Source organism: Oncorhynchus gorbuscha, linkage group LG11 (assembly GCF_021184085.1).
Source record: "Oncorhynchus gorbuscha isolate QuinsamMale2020 ecotype Even-year linkage group LG11, OgorEven_v1.0, whole genome shotgun sequence".
Taxonomy (NCBI): domain Eukaryota; kingdom Metazoa; phylum Chordata; class Actinopteri; order Salmoniformes; family Salmonidae; genus Oncorhynchus; species Oncorhynchus gorbuscha.
In genome coordinates, this window is record NC_060183.1 from 10,814,008 (window position 1) to 10,828,268 (window position 14,261).

The following is a 14,261-nucleotide window of genomic DNA, read 5'->3' on the forward strand; positions in this document are numbered from 1 at the left end:
TTATATGATTAAATCAAGCCACACGTGTACAAAACGTTTTCCCTTTTCAGCACAATTTCACGACATATTGGACAAAATCATTGCATATTTCCATGCGAAATGTCAGAATTGCTTGTAAATATTTGACAAAATCCAGACCAAAATCCTGGAGGGACTGGCTGGCCCGTGTCAGGCGAATACCCACATCGGTATTCAATCGCGTCATGTTTTCTGGGATGTCACCCTAATGGCTATGAAAGGTTGGCCGATTGATTTACCCATGATCAATTCTATGAATCTCATGGGATCTCTTGAGCACTGATAGATTATTAGCCATAATTTTACTTAGTGGCACAATCAGCTCACATTGTCACACAATGACACACCTGTGATCTCCAAAATTTCTGTCACTGATTGCTGTAACACTTGTGTAAGGGCAAGATTTAATCAGATTTGCGATGGCCGTCACCTACAAAGCTGTTGTTTTGGCGGTGTCGGAGTTGAAACTGTGTTAGAGCTGTCAACTCCCAGCAACGAGGGGGTTCGATTAATCTGGGCACCCGTGTAGGTGTGATTTGCATTGGGTGAAAGTTGATTGCCTTTACCGGGCGTACCGACGGCGAAGTTGGCTCAAAACAAAAGTGATGTAATTAAACAAGTTGTAATTAGTAGGAGTCTGTGTTTTTCCATTCAAAAATGCTTGCTTTTGATAAAAACGCTTTATCTGTCTTCCCAATACAAACTACTTAGAAAATTTTAGTGATGTTACGTTTTGAGGAATGCGTCAAAATCGCTAAGCAGTGTACTTCAAAGCAGCACGCAATGCCTCTATCACTTTATCAGAAGCACGTGATCAATGACATCCGAAGCTTTGTTTTGTTGAACAACGACCTGATTGGTTTGGTATAAGACAAAAAGGCTACATTGCGCATGCGCTACAGGGTGTGGGACGCTATCTATAATCATTTGGTTAAATCAAGCCACACGTGTACAAAACGTTTTCCCTTTTCAGCACAATTTCACGACATATTGGACAAAATCATTGCATATTTCCATGCGAAATGTCAGAATTGCTTGTAAATATTTGACAAAATCCAGACCAAAATCCTGGAGGGACTGGCTGGCCCGTGTCAGGCGAATACCCACATCGGTATTCAATCGCGTCATGTTTTCTGGGATGTCACCCTAATGGCTATGAAAGGTTGGCCGATTGATTTACCCATGATCAATTCTATGAATCTCATGGGATCTCTTGAGCACTGATAGATTATTAGCCATAATTTTACTTAGTGGCACAATCAGCTCACATTGTCACACAATGACACACCTGTGATCTCCAAAATTTCTGTCACTGATTGCTGTAACACTTGTGTAAGGGCAAGATTTAATCAGATTTGCGATGGCCGTCACCTACAAAGCTGTTGTTTTGGCGGTGTCGGAGTTGAAACTGTGTTAGAGCTGTCAACTCCCAGCAACGAGGGGGTTCGATTAATCTGGGCACCCGTGTAGGTGTGATTTGCATTGGGTGAAAGTTGATTGCCTTTACCGGGCGTACCGACGGCGAAGTTGGCTCAAAACAAAAGTGATGTAATTAAACAAGTTGTAATTAGTAGGAGTCTGTGTTTTTCCATTCAAAAATGCTTGCTTTTGATAAAAACGCTTTATCTGTCTTCCCAATACAAACTACTTAGAAAATTTTAGTGATGTTACGTTTTGAGGAATGCGTCAAAATCGCTAAGCAGTGTACTTCAAAGCAGCACGCAATGCCTCTATCACTTTATCAGAAGCACGTGATCAATGACATCCGAAGCTTTGTTTTGTTGAACAACGACCTGATTGGTTTGGTATAAGACAAAAAGGCTACATTGCGCATGCGCTACAGGGTGTGGGACGCTATCTATAATCATTTGGTTGCTCTAAAATATATTGATGATGCATCATGCTGCTTTGTTGACAAAATGACCGAGCGGCTGTTTGATTTGAGAATGGTGCTCCTCCCTCACCGCTTTCACCTGATGACGTAAAGGGCCTTTGCCCGGTTTCCCACCACTCAGCATAATCTATTACGCCCATTATACCTATTGTGGACATAGCCATTGGCTGCACGGAGTCGCATTTAGAAATTCTATGCAGCCGTGTTTACAAGTTTGAACACTGGAATGTAAATCTACACCTTGATTAGGCTTATAGAAATTTGTCAGTATTTCATTCTATGATTTTTCATTTTGATGGCCATTATTTTTATATAACCTTTACCCTCTCATTCTGAATGTCTAACGTACTCCCGAGTGGCGCAGCGGTCCAAGGCATTTTGTCAATTGGATTGGGCACCTTTACTACACGGAACACTACTAATCCATAACGGCTGGTCTGCCGACGGAACAGCACGCGGGGGCTACCAGACTTCTTCCGTCACGACGTCCCTCTGAGGCCCGTCTGCTAGCTTGCTTTCCCCGGCCCGCTACCTGTCTGAATCGCTGTGTCTCCAGCCAGCTTAACTACTCACTGGACCGCTATGATCACTCGGCTACGCATGCCTCTCTCTAATGTCAATATGCCTTGTCCATTGCTGTTCTGGTTAGTGATTGTCTTATTTCACTGTAGAGCCTCTAGCCCTGCTCAATATGCCTTAGCTAACCCTTCAGTTCCACCTTCCACACATGCAGTGACATCACCTGGTTTCAATGATGTTTCTACAGACAATATCTCTCTCATCGTCACTCTATGCCTAGATTTATCTCCACTTTATTCAAATCCTACCAAACCTTTGTCTGTACATTATTATTATTCTATCGCGCCCAGAAACCTACTCTGTTCCGAACGTACTAGACGACCAGTTCTTATAGCCTTTAGCCATACCCTTATCCTACTCCTCCTTTGTTCCTCTGGTGATTTAGAGGTTAATCCAGGCCCAGAAGTGCCTAGCTACACTCCCACTCCCCAGGCGCTCTAATTTGTTGACTTCTGTAACCGTAAAAGCCTTTGTTTCATGCATGTTAACATTAGAAGCTTCCTCCCCAAGTTTGTTTTATTCACTGCCTTAGCTCACTCTGCCAACCCAGATGTCCAAGCCGTGTCTGAATCCTGGCTTAGGAAGACCACCAAAACCCCTGAAATTTCCATCCCTAACTATAACATTTTCCAACAAGATAGAACTGCCAAAGGGGGAGGAGTGGCAATCTACGTCATACAATTCAGGTCTGTGCCCAAACAATTAGAGCTTTTAAAAATCCACATTTCCAGAAACAAGTCTCTCACCGTTGCCGCTTGCTATAGATCACCCTCTGCCCCCAGCTGTGCCATGGACACCATATGTGAATTGATTGCCCTTCATCTATCTTCAGAGCTCGTGCTGCTAGGTGACCTAAACTGGGACATGCTTAACACCCCGGCCATCCTACAACCTAAACTTGATGCCCTCAATCTCACACGAATTATCAATGAACTGAACCTACCAGGTACAACCCCAAATCCGTAAACATGGGCACCCTCATAGATATCATCCTAACCAACTTGCCCTCCAAATACACCTCTGCTGTTTTCAACCAAGATCTCAGCGATCACTGCTTCACTGCATCCGTAATGGGTCTGCGGCTAAATGACCACCCCTCATCACTGTCAAACGCTCCCTAAAACACTTCAGCGGGCAGGCCTTTCTAATCGACCTGGCCTGAATATCCTGGAAGGATATTGACCGCATCCCGTCAGTAGAGGATGCCTGGTTATTCTTTTTTAATTGCATCTCAGTGCAAGAGGTTTCACCGTAACCCCTGGTTCGAATGCAGGCTGCATCACATCCGGCCGTGATTGGGAGACCCATAGGGAGGTAATTGGCCCAGCGTTGTCCAGGTTTGGACGGGGTAGGCCGTCATTGTAAATAAGAATTTGTTCTTAACCGACTTGCCTAGTTAAATAAAGGTTCAATTAAAAAAACAAAGACATTGGGTGTGGCTTCGTGACAATGACCACATGAGCAGCTGCTCACTGATAGGACTCCGGCACCACCAAAACACCTGCTACGCTGGCGTTGTCTATCCCCGGTTAACGCTCTATCTGATCAAATCTAGGCCTTCTTTCCATCACACCGACAGCGTCAGTGCATTTTGCAACACCAGAAATGCCTTGCAGCATTGCGTGACAGTTGCAGTGCACGTTGGATTTAGCGAACGTAGACGGATTGACAGAAATGGGGAATGTTGAACTGTTGTTGCACACACATCCAGACGATGCTGTGTATTATTTTGCGCAACGAGGCGGTCGGGGGGGTTCGAAGCGCTTTCTTGATGACTTCAACACGAGAAAGCTCCACACACCGCTCTTCTGACTCCTCTGTTTTCTGATCAGCCACTGCTTGGTTACGTCCTCCTGCAGACACAAAGGATGGAGTGAGTTTATCTGTGCAATGTGTATCTAATCGTGCAGATTAATTGATGAATAAGTATTCAGTCAGTTTACATTAACAATTTAGTCATTAAGCAGACGCTTTTACCCAGAGCGACGTACAATTACACACTACAAAATAAGGGTTCCTCAAGGGTTATTTTATCTTTTTAACCTTTATTTAACTAGGCAAGTCAGTTAAGAACAAATTCTTATTTTCAATGACAGCCTAGGAACAGTGTGTTAACTGCCTGTTCAGGGGCAGAACGACAGATTTGTACCTTGTCAGCTCGGGGATTTGAACTTGCAACCTTCAGGTTACTAGTCCAACACTCGGCTACCCTGCCGCCCCAAATGTGGAACCATACTGACACAAAGAAGCCCTTCATTGTTATTTGCAGTTCAAAAAAGGGTTCTTTCCTGTTTTAGTGATAATTAGAATATTTTGGGGTGTGGTTTGTGCACAGCTCTTTTCGTGCAACCGTGAGTGAGAGTGTCCTTCCAGTTTTTCCAATGTGTTGTCTTATATTGGTTTATGTCATGTATGTCTATGGCCAATGACAGACTCATGTAAGGTCTTGTGCTAATTGAGAATGGTCGACTAAGTCAGTAGTTGTCAGTTCTCTCCTCAGGGACCCCCAGCTGTTTCAGAGCACCTGATTCAACTTGTTAATAAACACAATAATAAATCCTATGGAATTGAACAATATAATATGGCCATTAAACCAGAATAAAAACCCTGTATGGTTCTACAACGAACCTTGAGAGGAAAGAAGGTTCTTTATAGAACCATTATCTGTAAAGGTTATATCAAGAACCATAAAAATGGTTCTATTTAGACCCAAAAAGTGTTGTAACCATAGCGGAACCCTTTTTGGTGCTATATAGAAGCTTTTTTATGGTTCTTTATAGAACCTTAGGAAAGGGTTCTTTATAACCGCATACATGTTCCATTTAGAACCTTATGAGCATGGTTCTTTACAGAACCTTCAAAAAAAGGTTCCATATAACAATTTGTTATTTTTTACAATTTGGCACTGTGTGCATTCATCTTATGATAGCTAAGAAAGACAACGGCATATTACACTCTCAATGAGTAGCTGTCGGCAAATTCAGTGCAAGTCGGAAAAGAAAAGTGTGAGTTGAAGAAAGGCAAAGGTGTTATTATTGTTTTGGTTCAGTCATAGAAACACACACACCTTGTCAGGGCTGTCTGCACTCAGCACCACCCACATGACCAGCTCCATGGCTGGGAGAAGGTTCGGCAGACGCCCCCTCTGCCACTGGAACTCCAGATCATCCAACATCATCAATACGGGCTCACCGGGCCAGATACTGGGCTGGAGGGGGAGGGAAGTCCATATTACTTCATATAGTAACAAATGAAAAGAGGGAATTAGGAGGCAGTCTTCCATTACGGGTCCATAATGCAACATAATAAGTCCATCATGTGCACACTAATGCAACACAGGAGACTGAAGAAGGAAAGATGAGGATGAGCTGCTCGCAGGCAGGCGGGCGGGCGGGCGGGCGGGCAGGCAGGCAGGCGAATATAGTAGGGTAGTAAACTCTTTAGTAATATTTTGGACACTTGGATTCTCTGCCTCTGACCTTATTACAGGGCTTACTAGTGCTCTTCCATGCCGACCCTAGGTGGGGTGCGTCACGTCTTGCCAGGCTTTTTTCGCTATACTCGACTTGAGTGGGTTGAGTCACTGACGTGATCTTCTTGTCCCGATTTGCCGCCCCCTCAGACTCGTGCTGTGGAGGAAAGCTTCGTGGGCTATACACAGCCTTGTCTCAGGGTAGTAAGTTGGTGGTCTGTTGATATCCCTCTAGTGGTGTGTGGGCTGTGCTTTGGCAAAATGGGTGGGATTATATAACTCCACCCGGCACAGTCAGAAGAGGACTGGCCATCCCTCAGAGCCTGGTTCCCTTCTAGGTTTCTTCCTATGTTCCTGCCTTTCTAGGGAGTTTTTTCTAGCCACTGTGCTTCTACATCTGCATTGCTTTCTGTTTGGGGTTTTAGGCTGGGTTTCTGTATAGCACTTTGTGACATCGGCTGATGAAAAAAGGGCTTTATACATACATTTTATTTGATTTGACTCTAGTAACCCAATCCCTCTCATGTTCCTTACCTCTGGTCTGTTTCTGAGCTGGTGTGTCCAGTCCATGATGACCCGTTTGTGGGTTCCCATGTCATACTCTCCCCCTGTCTTCCAGTCCCTCTTCTCTGTCTGCACAATCAAAAGACAGTCCGTAAAGAGATCATGAAGTAAAAACTGCAATAACAAGTCTCATAGAAGTCTAATAATAGTTTATCAACAAAGAAAACAATGACAAAGGATTAATTTCAAGGAAAAAAAAGGCTTTTTAAAGTAAAACTATCAAATAGCTTTTAAACATCAGTGCTCACCTGGCCTCTCTTCTCTAGCACAGCAGCCCACTCCACTATGAAGTGTCTACACACACTGGGAGGCCAGTTGTCTTCACTGGTCCAGATGTGGGCTAAGACCTTCGACCTCTGAGAAGACAATAGTAGAGAGAGTGTGGTTGTTTGCTTGCGTGTGTGTGTGTCCGTGCGTGTGTCCGAGTGGGTGTGTGTGTGTCTGAGTGTGTGTGTGTGTGTGTGCTTGTGGGTGTCCTTGTGTGTGTGTCCGAGTGAGTGTGTGTGTCCGTCCTTGTGTGTACCTGGCACAGTCTGTTGAGTTCCCTGGCCAGTTCCATTATGAACAGCTGACTCTCCACTAAAGGTTCTTTCTTCTCATCCGTCCCTTTCTTACGAGACTCCTAGAGCAGAGGGAGCAATGGATGAGAGAGACAAAGAGAGGGAAGGGTGAAGGGAAAATGACATTCATCAATCATGCAGCACTGTCACACAGATAAAGCACAGACGGGAAATCAACCAATCCTTTCTTTCTCTTGAGTCATCTTGACAAGGACAAACATCAGTACTATTAAGGGGTGTCTGATAGTTGATAGGTGTCCAAGGGTCCTACCTTGAGGCGGATCTTGATTTTTTGGGCCGGCTCGATGAAGAACTGGAGGCACTCCTTCATCATCTTGGCAGCTGGGGAGGGGGGGGGGAATGCCCTCTGGCACAGAGATACACAGCTTCAGTACTCTGGCACAGTGAGCCACAGCATCAATACTCTGGCACAGTGAGCCACAGCATCAATACTCTGGCACAGTGAGCCACAGCATCAATACTCTGGCACAGTGAGCCACAGCATCAATACTCTGGCACAGTGAGCCACAGCATCAATACTCTGGCACAGTGAGCCACAGCTTTATTATTTGCTGTTACAGACATACACAGCTTCAATACTCTGGCACAGACATACACAGCTTCAGTACTCTGGCACAGACATACACAGCATCAATACTCTGGCACAGTGAGCCACAGCTTCAATACTCTGGCACAGACATACACAGCTTCAATACTCTGGCACAGACATACACAGCTTCAATACTCTGGCACAGACATACACAGCTTCAATACTCTGGCACAGTGATCCACAGCATCAATACTCTGGCACAGTGATCCACAGCATCAACTGCTCTTAAACGCTAGAAAAACCAAATGCATGCTTTTCAACCGATCGCTGCCTGCACCCGCATGCCCGACTAGCATCACCACACTGGATGGCTCCGACCTTGAATATGTGGACACCTATAAGTACCTAGGTGTCTGGCTAGACTGCAAACTCTCCTTCCAGACCCATATCAAACATCTCCAATCGAAAATCAAATCAAGAATCGGCTTTCTATTCCGCAACAAAGCCTCCTTCACTCACGCTGCCAAGCTTACCCTAGTAAAACTGACTATCCTACCGATCCTCGACTTCGGCGACGTCATCTACAAAATTGCTTCCAACACTCTACTCAGCAAACTGGATGCAGTTTATCACAGTGCCATCCGTTTTGTCACTAAAGCACCTTATACTACCCACCACTGCGACTTGTATGCTCTAGTCGGCTGGCCCTCGCTACATATTCGTCGCCAGACCCACTGGCTTCAGGTCATCTACAAGGCCATGCTAGGCAAAGCTCCGCCTTATCTCAGCTCACTGGTCACGATGGCAACACCCATCCGTAGCACGCGCTCCAGCAGGTGTATCTCATTGATCATCCCTAAAGCCAACACCTCATTCGGCCGCCTTTCATTCCAGTACTCTGCTGCCTGTGACTGGAACGAATTGCAAAAATCGCTGAAGTTGGAGACTTTTATCTCCCTCACCAACTTCAAACATCAGCTAGCTGAGCAGCTAACCGATCGCTGCAGCTGTACATAATCTATTGGTAAATAGCACACCCATTTTCACCTACCTCATCCCCACAGTTTTTATTTATTTACTTTTCTGCTCTTTTACACACCAATATCTCTACCTGTACATGATCATCGGATCATTTATCACTCCAGTGTTAATCTGCAATATTGTAATTATTCGCCTACCTCCTCATGCCTTTTGCACACATTGTATATAGACTCCCCTTTTTTTCTCTGTGTTATTGACTTGTTAATTGTTTACTCCATGTGTAACTCTGTGTTGTCTGTTCACACTGCTATGCTTTATCTTGGCCAGGTCGCAGTTGCAAATGAGAACATGTTCTCAACTAGCCTACCTGGTTAAATAAATGTGTTCTCAACTAGCCTACCTGGTTAAATAAAGGTGATTATTTTTTTATTTTTTTAATAAAAAAAAAAACTCTGGCACAGAGATACGCAGCTTCAATACTCTGGCACAGTGATACGCAGCTTCAATACTCTGGCACAGTGATACGCAGCTTCAATACTCTGGCACAGTGATACGCAGCTTCAATACTCTGGCACAGTGACACGCAGCTTCAATACTCTGGCACAGTGATACGCAGCTTCAATGCTCTGGCACAGTGATACGCAGCTTCAATACTCTGGCACAGTGATACGCAGCTTCAATACTCTGGCACAGTGATACGCAGCTTCAATACTCTGGCACAGTGATACGCAGCTTCAATACTCTGGCACAGTGATACGCAGCTTCAATACTCTGGCACAGTGACACGCAGCTTCAATACTCTGGCACAGTGACCCGCAGCTTCAATACTCTGGCACAGTGACCCGCAGCTTCAATACTCTGGCACAGTGATACGCAGCTTCAATACTCTGGCACAGTGATACGCAGCTTCAATACTCTGGCACAGTGATACGCAGCTTCAATACTCTGGCACAGTGATACGCAGCTTCAATACTCTGGCACAGTGATACGCAGCTTCAATACTCTGGCACAGTGATACGCAGCTTCAATGCTCTGGCACAGTGACACGCAGCTTCAATACTCTGGCACAGTGACCCGCAGCTTCAATACTCTGGCACAGTGAGCCGCAGCTTCAATTCTCTGGCACAGTGATACGCAGCTTCAATACTCTGGCACAGTGAGCCACAGCATCAATACTCTGGCACAGTGAGCCACAGCATCAATACTCTGGCACAGTGAGCCACAGCATCAATACTCTGGCACAGTGAGCCACAGCATCAATACTCTGGCACAGTGAGCCACAGCATCAATACTCTGGCACAGTGAGCCACAGCATCAATACTCTGGCACAGTGAGCCACAGCATCAATACTCTGGCACAGTGAGCCACAGCATCAATACTCTGGCACAGAGATACACAGCATCAATACTCTGGCACAGTGAGCCACAGCATCAATACTCTGGCACAGAGATACACAGCTTCAATACTCTGGCACAGTGAGCCGCAGCATCAATACTCTGGCACAGTGATACGCAGCTTCAATACTCTGGCACAGAGATACACAGCTTCAATACTCTGGCACAGTGAGCCACAGCTTCAATACTCTGGCACAGTGATACACAGCTTCAATACTCTGGCACAGTGATACACAGCTTCAATACTCTGGCACAGTGAGCCACAGCTTCAATACTCTGGCACAGTGAGCCACAGCTTCAATACTCTGGCACAGTGAGCCACAGCTTCAATACTCTGGTACAGTGATACACAGCTTCAATACTCTGGCACAGTGAGCCACAGCATCAATACTCTGGCACAGTGAGCCACAGCTTCAATACTCTGGCACAGTGAGCCACAGCCTCAATACTCTGGCACAGTGAGCCACAGCATCAATACTCTGGCACAGTGAGCCACAGCTTCAATACTCTGGCACAGAGATACACAGCTTCAATACTCTGGCACAGAGATACACAGCTTCAATACTCTGGCACAGAGATACACAGCTTCAATACTCTGGCACAGTGATACACAGCTTCAATACTCTGGCACAGAGATACACAGCTTCAATACTCTGGCACAGAGATACACAGCTTCAATACTCTGGCACAGAGATACACAGCTTCAATACTCTAGCACAGAGATACACATCTTCAATACTCTGGCACAGAGATACACATCTTCAATACTCTGGCACAGAGATACACAGCTTCAATACTCTGGCACAGTGATACACAGCTTCAATACTCTGGCACAGTGATACACAGCTTCAATACTCTGGCACAGAGATACACAGCTTCAATACTCTGGCACAGAGATACACAGCTTCAATTCTCTGGCACAGAGATACACAGCTTCAATACTCTGGCACAGTGATACACAGCTTCAATACTCTGGCACAGTGATACACAGCTTCAATACTCTGGCACAGTGATACACAGCTTCAATACTCTGGCACAGTGATACACAGCTTCAATACTCTGGCACAGTGATACACAGCTTCAATACTCTGGCACAGTGAGCCACAGCATCAATACTCTGGCACAGTGATACACAGCTTCAATACTCTGGCACAGTGAGCCACAGCATCAATACTCTGGCACAGTGATACACAGCTTCAATACTCTGGCACAGTGATACACAGCATCAATACTCTGGCACAGTGAGCCACAGCATCAATACTCTGGCACAGTGATACACAGCTTCAATACTCTGGCACAGTGAGCCACAGCATCAATACTCTGGCACAGTGAGCCACAGCATCAATACTCTGGCACAGTGAGCCACAGCTTCAATACTCTGGCACAGTGATACACAGCTTCAATACTCTGGCACAGTGATACACAGCTTCAATACTCTGGCACAGTGATACACAGCATCAATACTCTGGCACAGTGAGCCACAGCTTCAATACTCTGGCACAGAGATACACAGCTTCAATACTCTGGCACAGAGATACACAGCTTCAATACTCTGACACAGAGATACACAGCATCAATACTCTGGCACAGAGATACACAGCATCAATACTCTGGCACAGAGATACACAGCATCAATACTCTGGCACAGAGATACACAGCATCAATACTCTGGCACAGAGATACACAGCATCAATACTCTGGCACAGAGATACACAGCATCAATACTCTGGCACAGAGATACACAGCATCAATACTCTGGCACAGAGATACACAGCTTCAATACTCTGGCACAGTGAGCCACAGCTTCAATACTCTGGCACAGTGAGCCACAGCTTCAATACTCTGGCACAGTGAGCCACAGCTTCAATACTCTGGCACAGTGAGCCACAGCTTCAATACTCTGGCACAGAGATACACAGCTTCAATACTCTGGCACAGAGATACACAGCAATACTCTGGCACAGAGATTTCAATACTCTGGCACAGTGAGCCACAGCTTCAATACTCTGGCACAGTGAGCCACAGCTTCAATACTCTGGCACAGTGAGCCACAGCTTCAATACTCTGGCACAGTGAGCCACAGCTTCAATACTCTGGCACAGAGATAAACAGCTTCAATACTCTGGCACAGAGATACACAGCTTCAATACTCTGGCACAGAGATACACAGCTTCAATACTCTGGCACAGAGATACACAGCTTCAATACTCTGGCACAGAGATACACAGCTTCAATACTCTGGCACAGAGATACACAGCTTCAATACTCTGGCACAGAGATACACAGCTTCAATACTCTGGCACAGAGATACACAGCTTCAATACTCTGGCACAGAGATACACAGCTTTAATACTCTGGCACAGAGATACACAGCATCAATACTCTGGCACAGAGATACACAGCTTCATTATTTTCTGGCACTCATTCCATCAGTGTTGGGCCTGAGTTATAGCCCAATGGCAGCTCAAATCGATGAGGAGGCAGTATACGGAAATATGTGTGTGTGTGTACACTGCACAACTTCTAAATCACTACATTGCAGTAGAGGTCCTCTGTGGGCTCATTAGGATGGCCTCACCTAAAACTGGCCTGGCTTGACACAGAGAGAGAGAGAAAGATACACACACAGAGAGAGAGAGGAGAGAGAGAGCAGGGGTGTGAGAGACGAAAACTGCAGAGTAATATGTTTTCAGGATGTGTGTGGGTCGATGCATCTTAATTATGGCCTTGGTGTCAGGCAGATATCCCAAGGAGATGTGAAGCTGCAGCTGAGAGTGTTTTCACAGCAAACTGAACGACCGTGTTGAATCAGCAGCACCCTCTTGGCCTGCGCCCTGCAGCTAGTTTGATGTCGAAGAGGGATTTGCTGAACCTTTTCTGATGAAGGGCCACATATGATCATTAACTTTCCAAGGAGAACACGGTAGAATACCCATGCTGCCGGGTGTTTGGAAATGTTGACTAACAATGGATTTTCACAGCTACACTAAAACATTTCCTGTAAAACTTACTGGCAGTAATTGACCAGTAAGTTACTGTAATTTCACAGTACAGCTACTGTAATCCATTTTACAGTAATCCATGTTATGGTACCAACATTTTTAGTGTAATCTCATTTACAACATATTACTGGAATGACCCACGCAGCGGCATATTACCCAGTGTTCTTTGCAAGTTTTCATTTTTACATTTCCATTTTGGTCATTTAGCGGGCACTCTTGTCCTCAGCAACTTACAGTCAGTCCATTCAACAGAGGTTGAGAAAAAAACGTGTCATAGCAGGTAAAATGTTACTGAAAATGTTACTGTAGTTAGGGATACATTGGTCTTCAAAATAATTGTAATTACAAAAATATATTTTATGATAAATCTCTGACCATCTCTGTATAGTGCCAATACAATACTGAGATATTCACATGAACTTAATGCCAGAGCAATGAAACACAGTAAAAGTGTCAATTAAACTGTTAGAACATTATTTGCACAGTATTTTATTGTAATTACAAAGGATTAGAGCAAACAGGTTAATTAATAGGTGTTTTATATCACATGCACTTCTAGTGGCCTAAATAAAGGCTTCTAAACTGGATGTGATTACAGGGCGAAACAGATCAACTGGACAGGGGTAAATATTCAACCATTAAACAGTTTAAAGGTCCTCAACAGTCATTCTGAAAAGTACATTCTCTCTCATGGCTAACAACCAGGAAGTTTGAAAAGACAGACTGAGTGGGTGGGGACCTTATATTCATGAGCTTGACTTGACTGACAGCTCTTTGAAATGACTCTATCAAGCAACATGGATGCAGTGAGCAGGGTTGCAGTAAAACCGTCTCAAGCTAATTTGGTGATACACAAAGCAACTCAAACAACATATAAATTACATCAATTTTTTTTTTTTTTTAAGTATACGTCTCCTGTTTGGCATGTCTGTTGTGATGCAGTTCACCACAGCACTGACGGATGTGTTGACTTGACAACTTCGTCTGAGTTTTGAACGACCCTTCCCCCCCATTTTGGTCCATGCTGGCTGAAGACCTAGCTAGCCAGTAACTAGCTAAAACCAGACACAGATGAAGACCAAGCTAGCCAGTAACTAGCTAAAACCAGACACAGATGAAGACCAAGCTAGCCAGTAACTAGCTAAAACCAGACACAGATGAAGACCAAGCTAGCCAGTAACTAGCTAAAACCAGACACAGATGAAGACCAAGCTAGCCAGTAACTAGCTAAAACCAGACACAGATGA

General features: G+C 44.9%; 1 protein-coding gene across 2 annotated transcripts in view; it reads right to left on the minus strand.

Moving 5' to 3' along the window:
* LOC124048100 (butyrophilin subfamily 1 member A1-like) overlaps positions 1-14,261 on the minus strand; it is a 29,922-nt gene that overhangs the window by 4,099 nt on the left and 11,562 nt on the right. The window contains exons 2-7 of one of the 2 annotated variants that reach the window (XM_046368534.1): positions 7,359-7,454; positions 7,051-7,149; positions 6,776-6,883; positions 6,498-6,596; positions 5,559-5,699; positions 4,293-4,344 (exon numbers count right to left, since the gene is read on the minus strand). In XM_046368534.1, the coding sequence (XP_046224490.1) occupies positions 4,293-4,344; positions 5,559-5,699; positions 6,498-6,596; positions 6,776-6,883; positions 7,051-7,149; positions 7,359-7,421 (562 nt within the window). In that variant the 5' untranslated portion in view covers positions 7,422-7,454. Of the gene's footprint in view, positions 1-4,292; positions 4,345-5,558; positions 5,700-6,497; positions 6,597-6,775; positions 6,884-7,050; positions 7,150-7,358; positions 7,999-14,261 lie in introns of those variants that run through there. The other variant, XM_046368535.1, reaches the window with a different exon arrangement.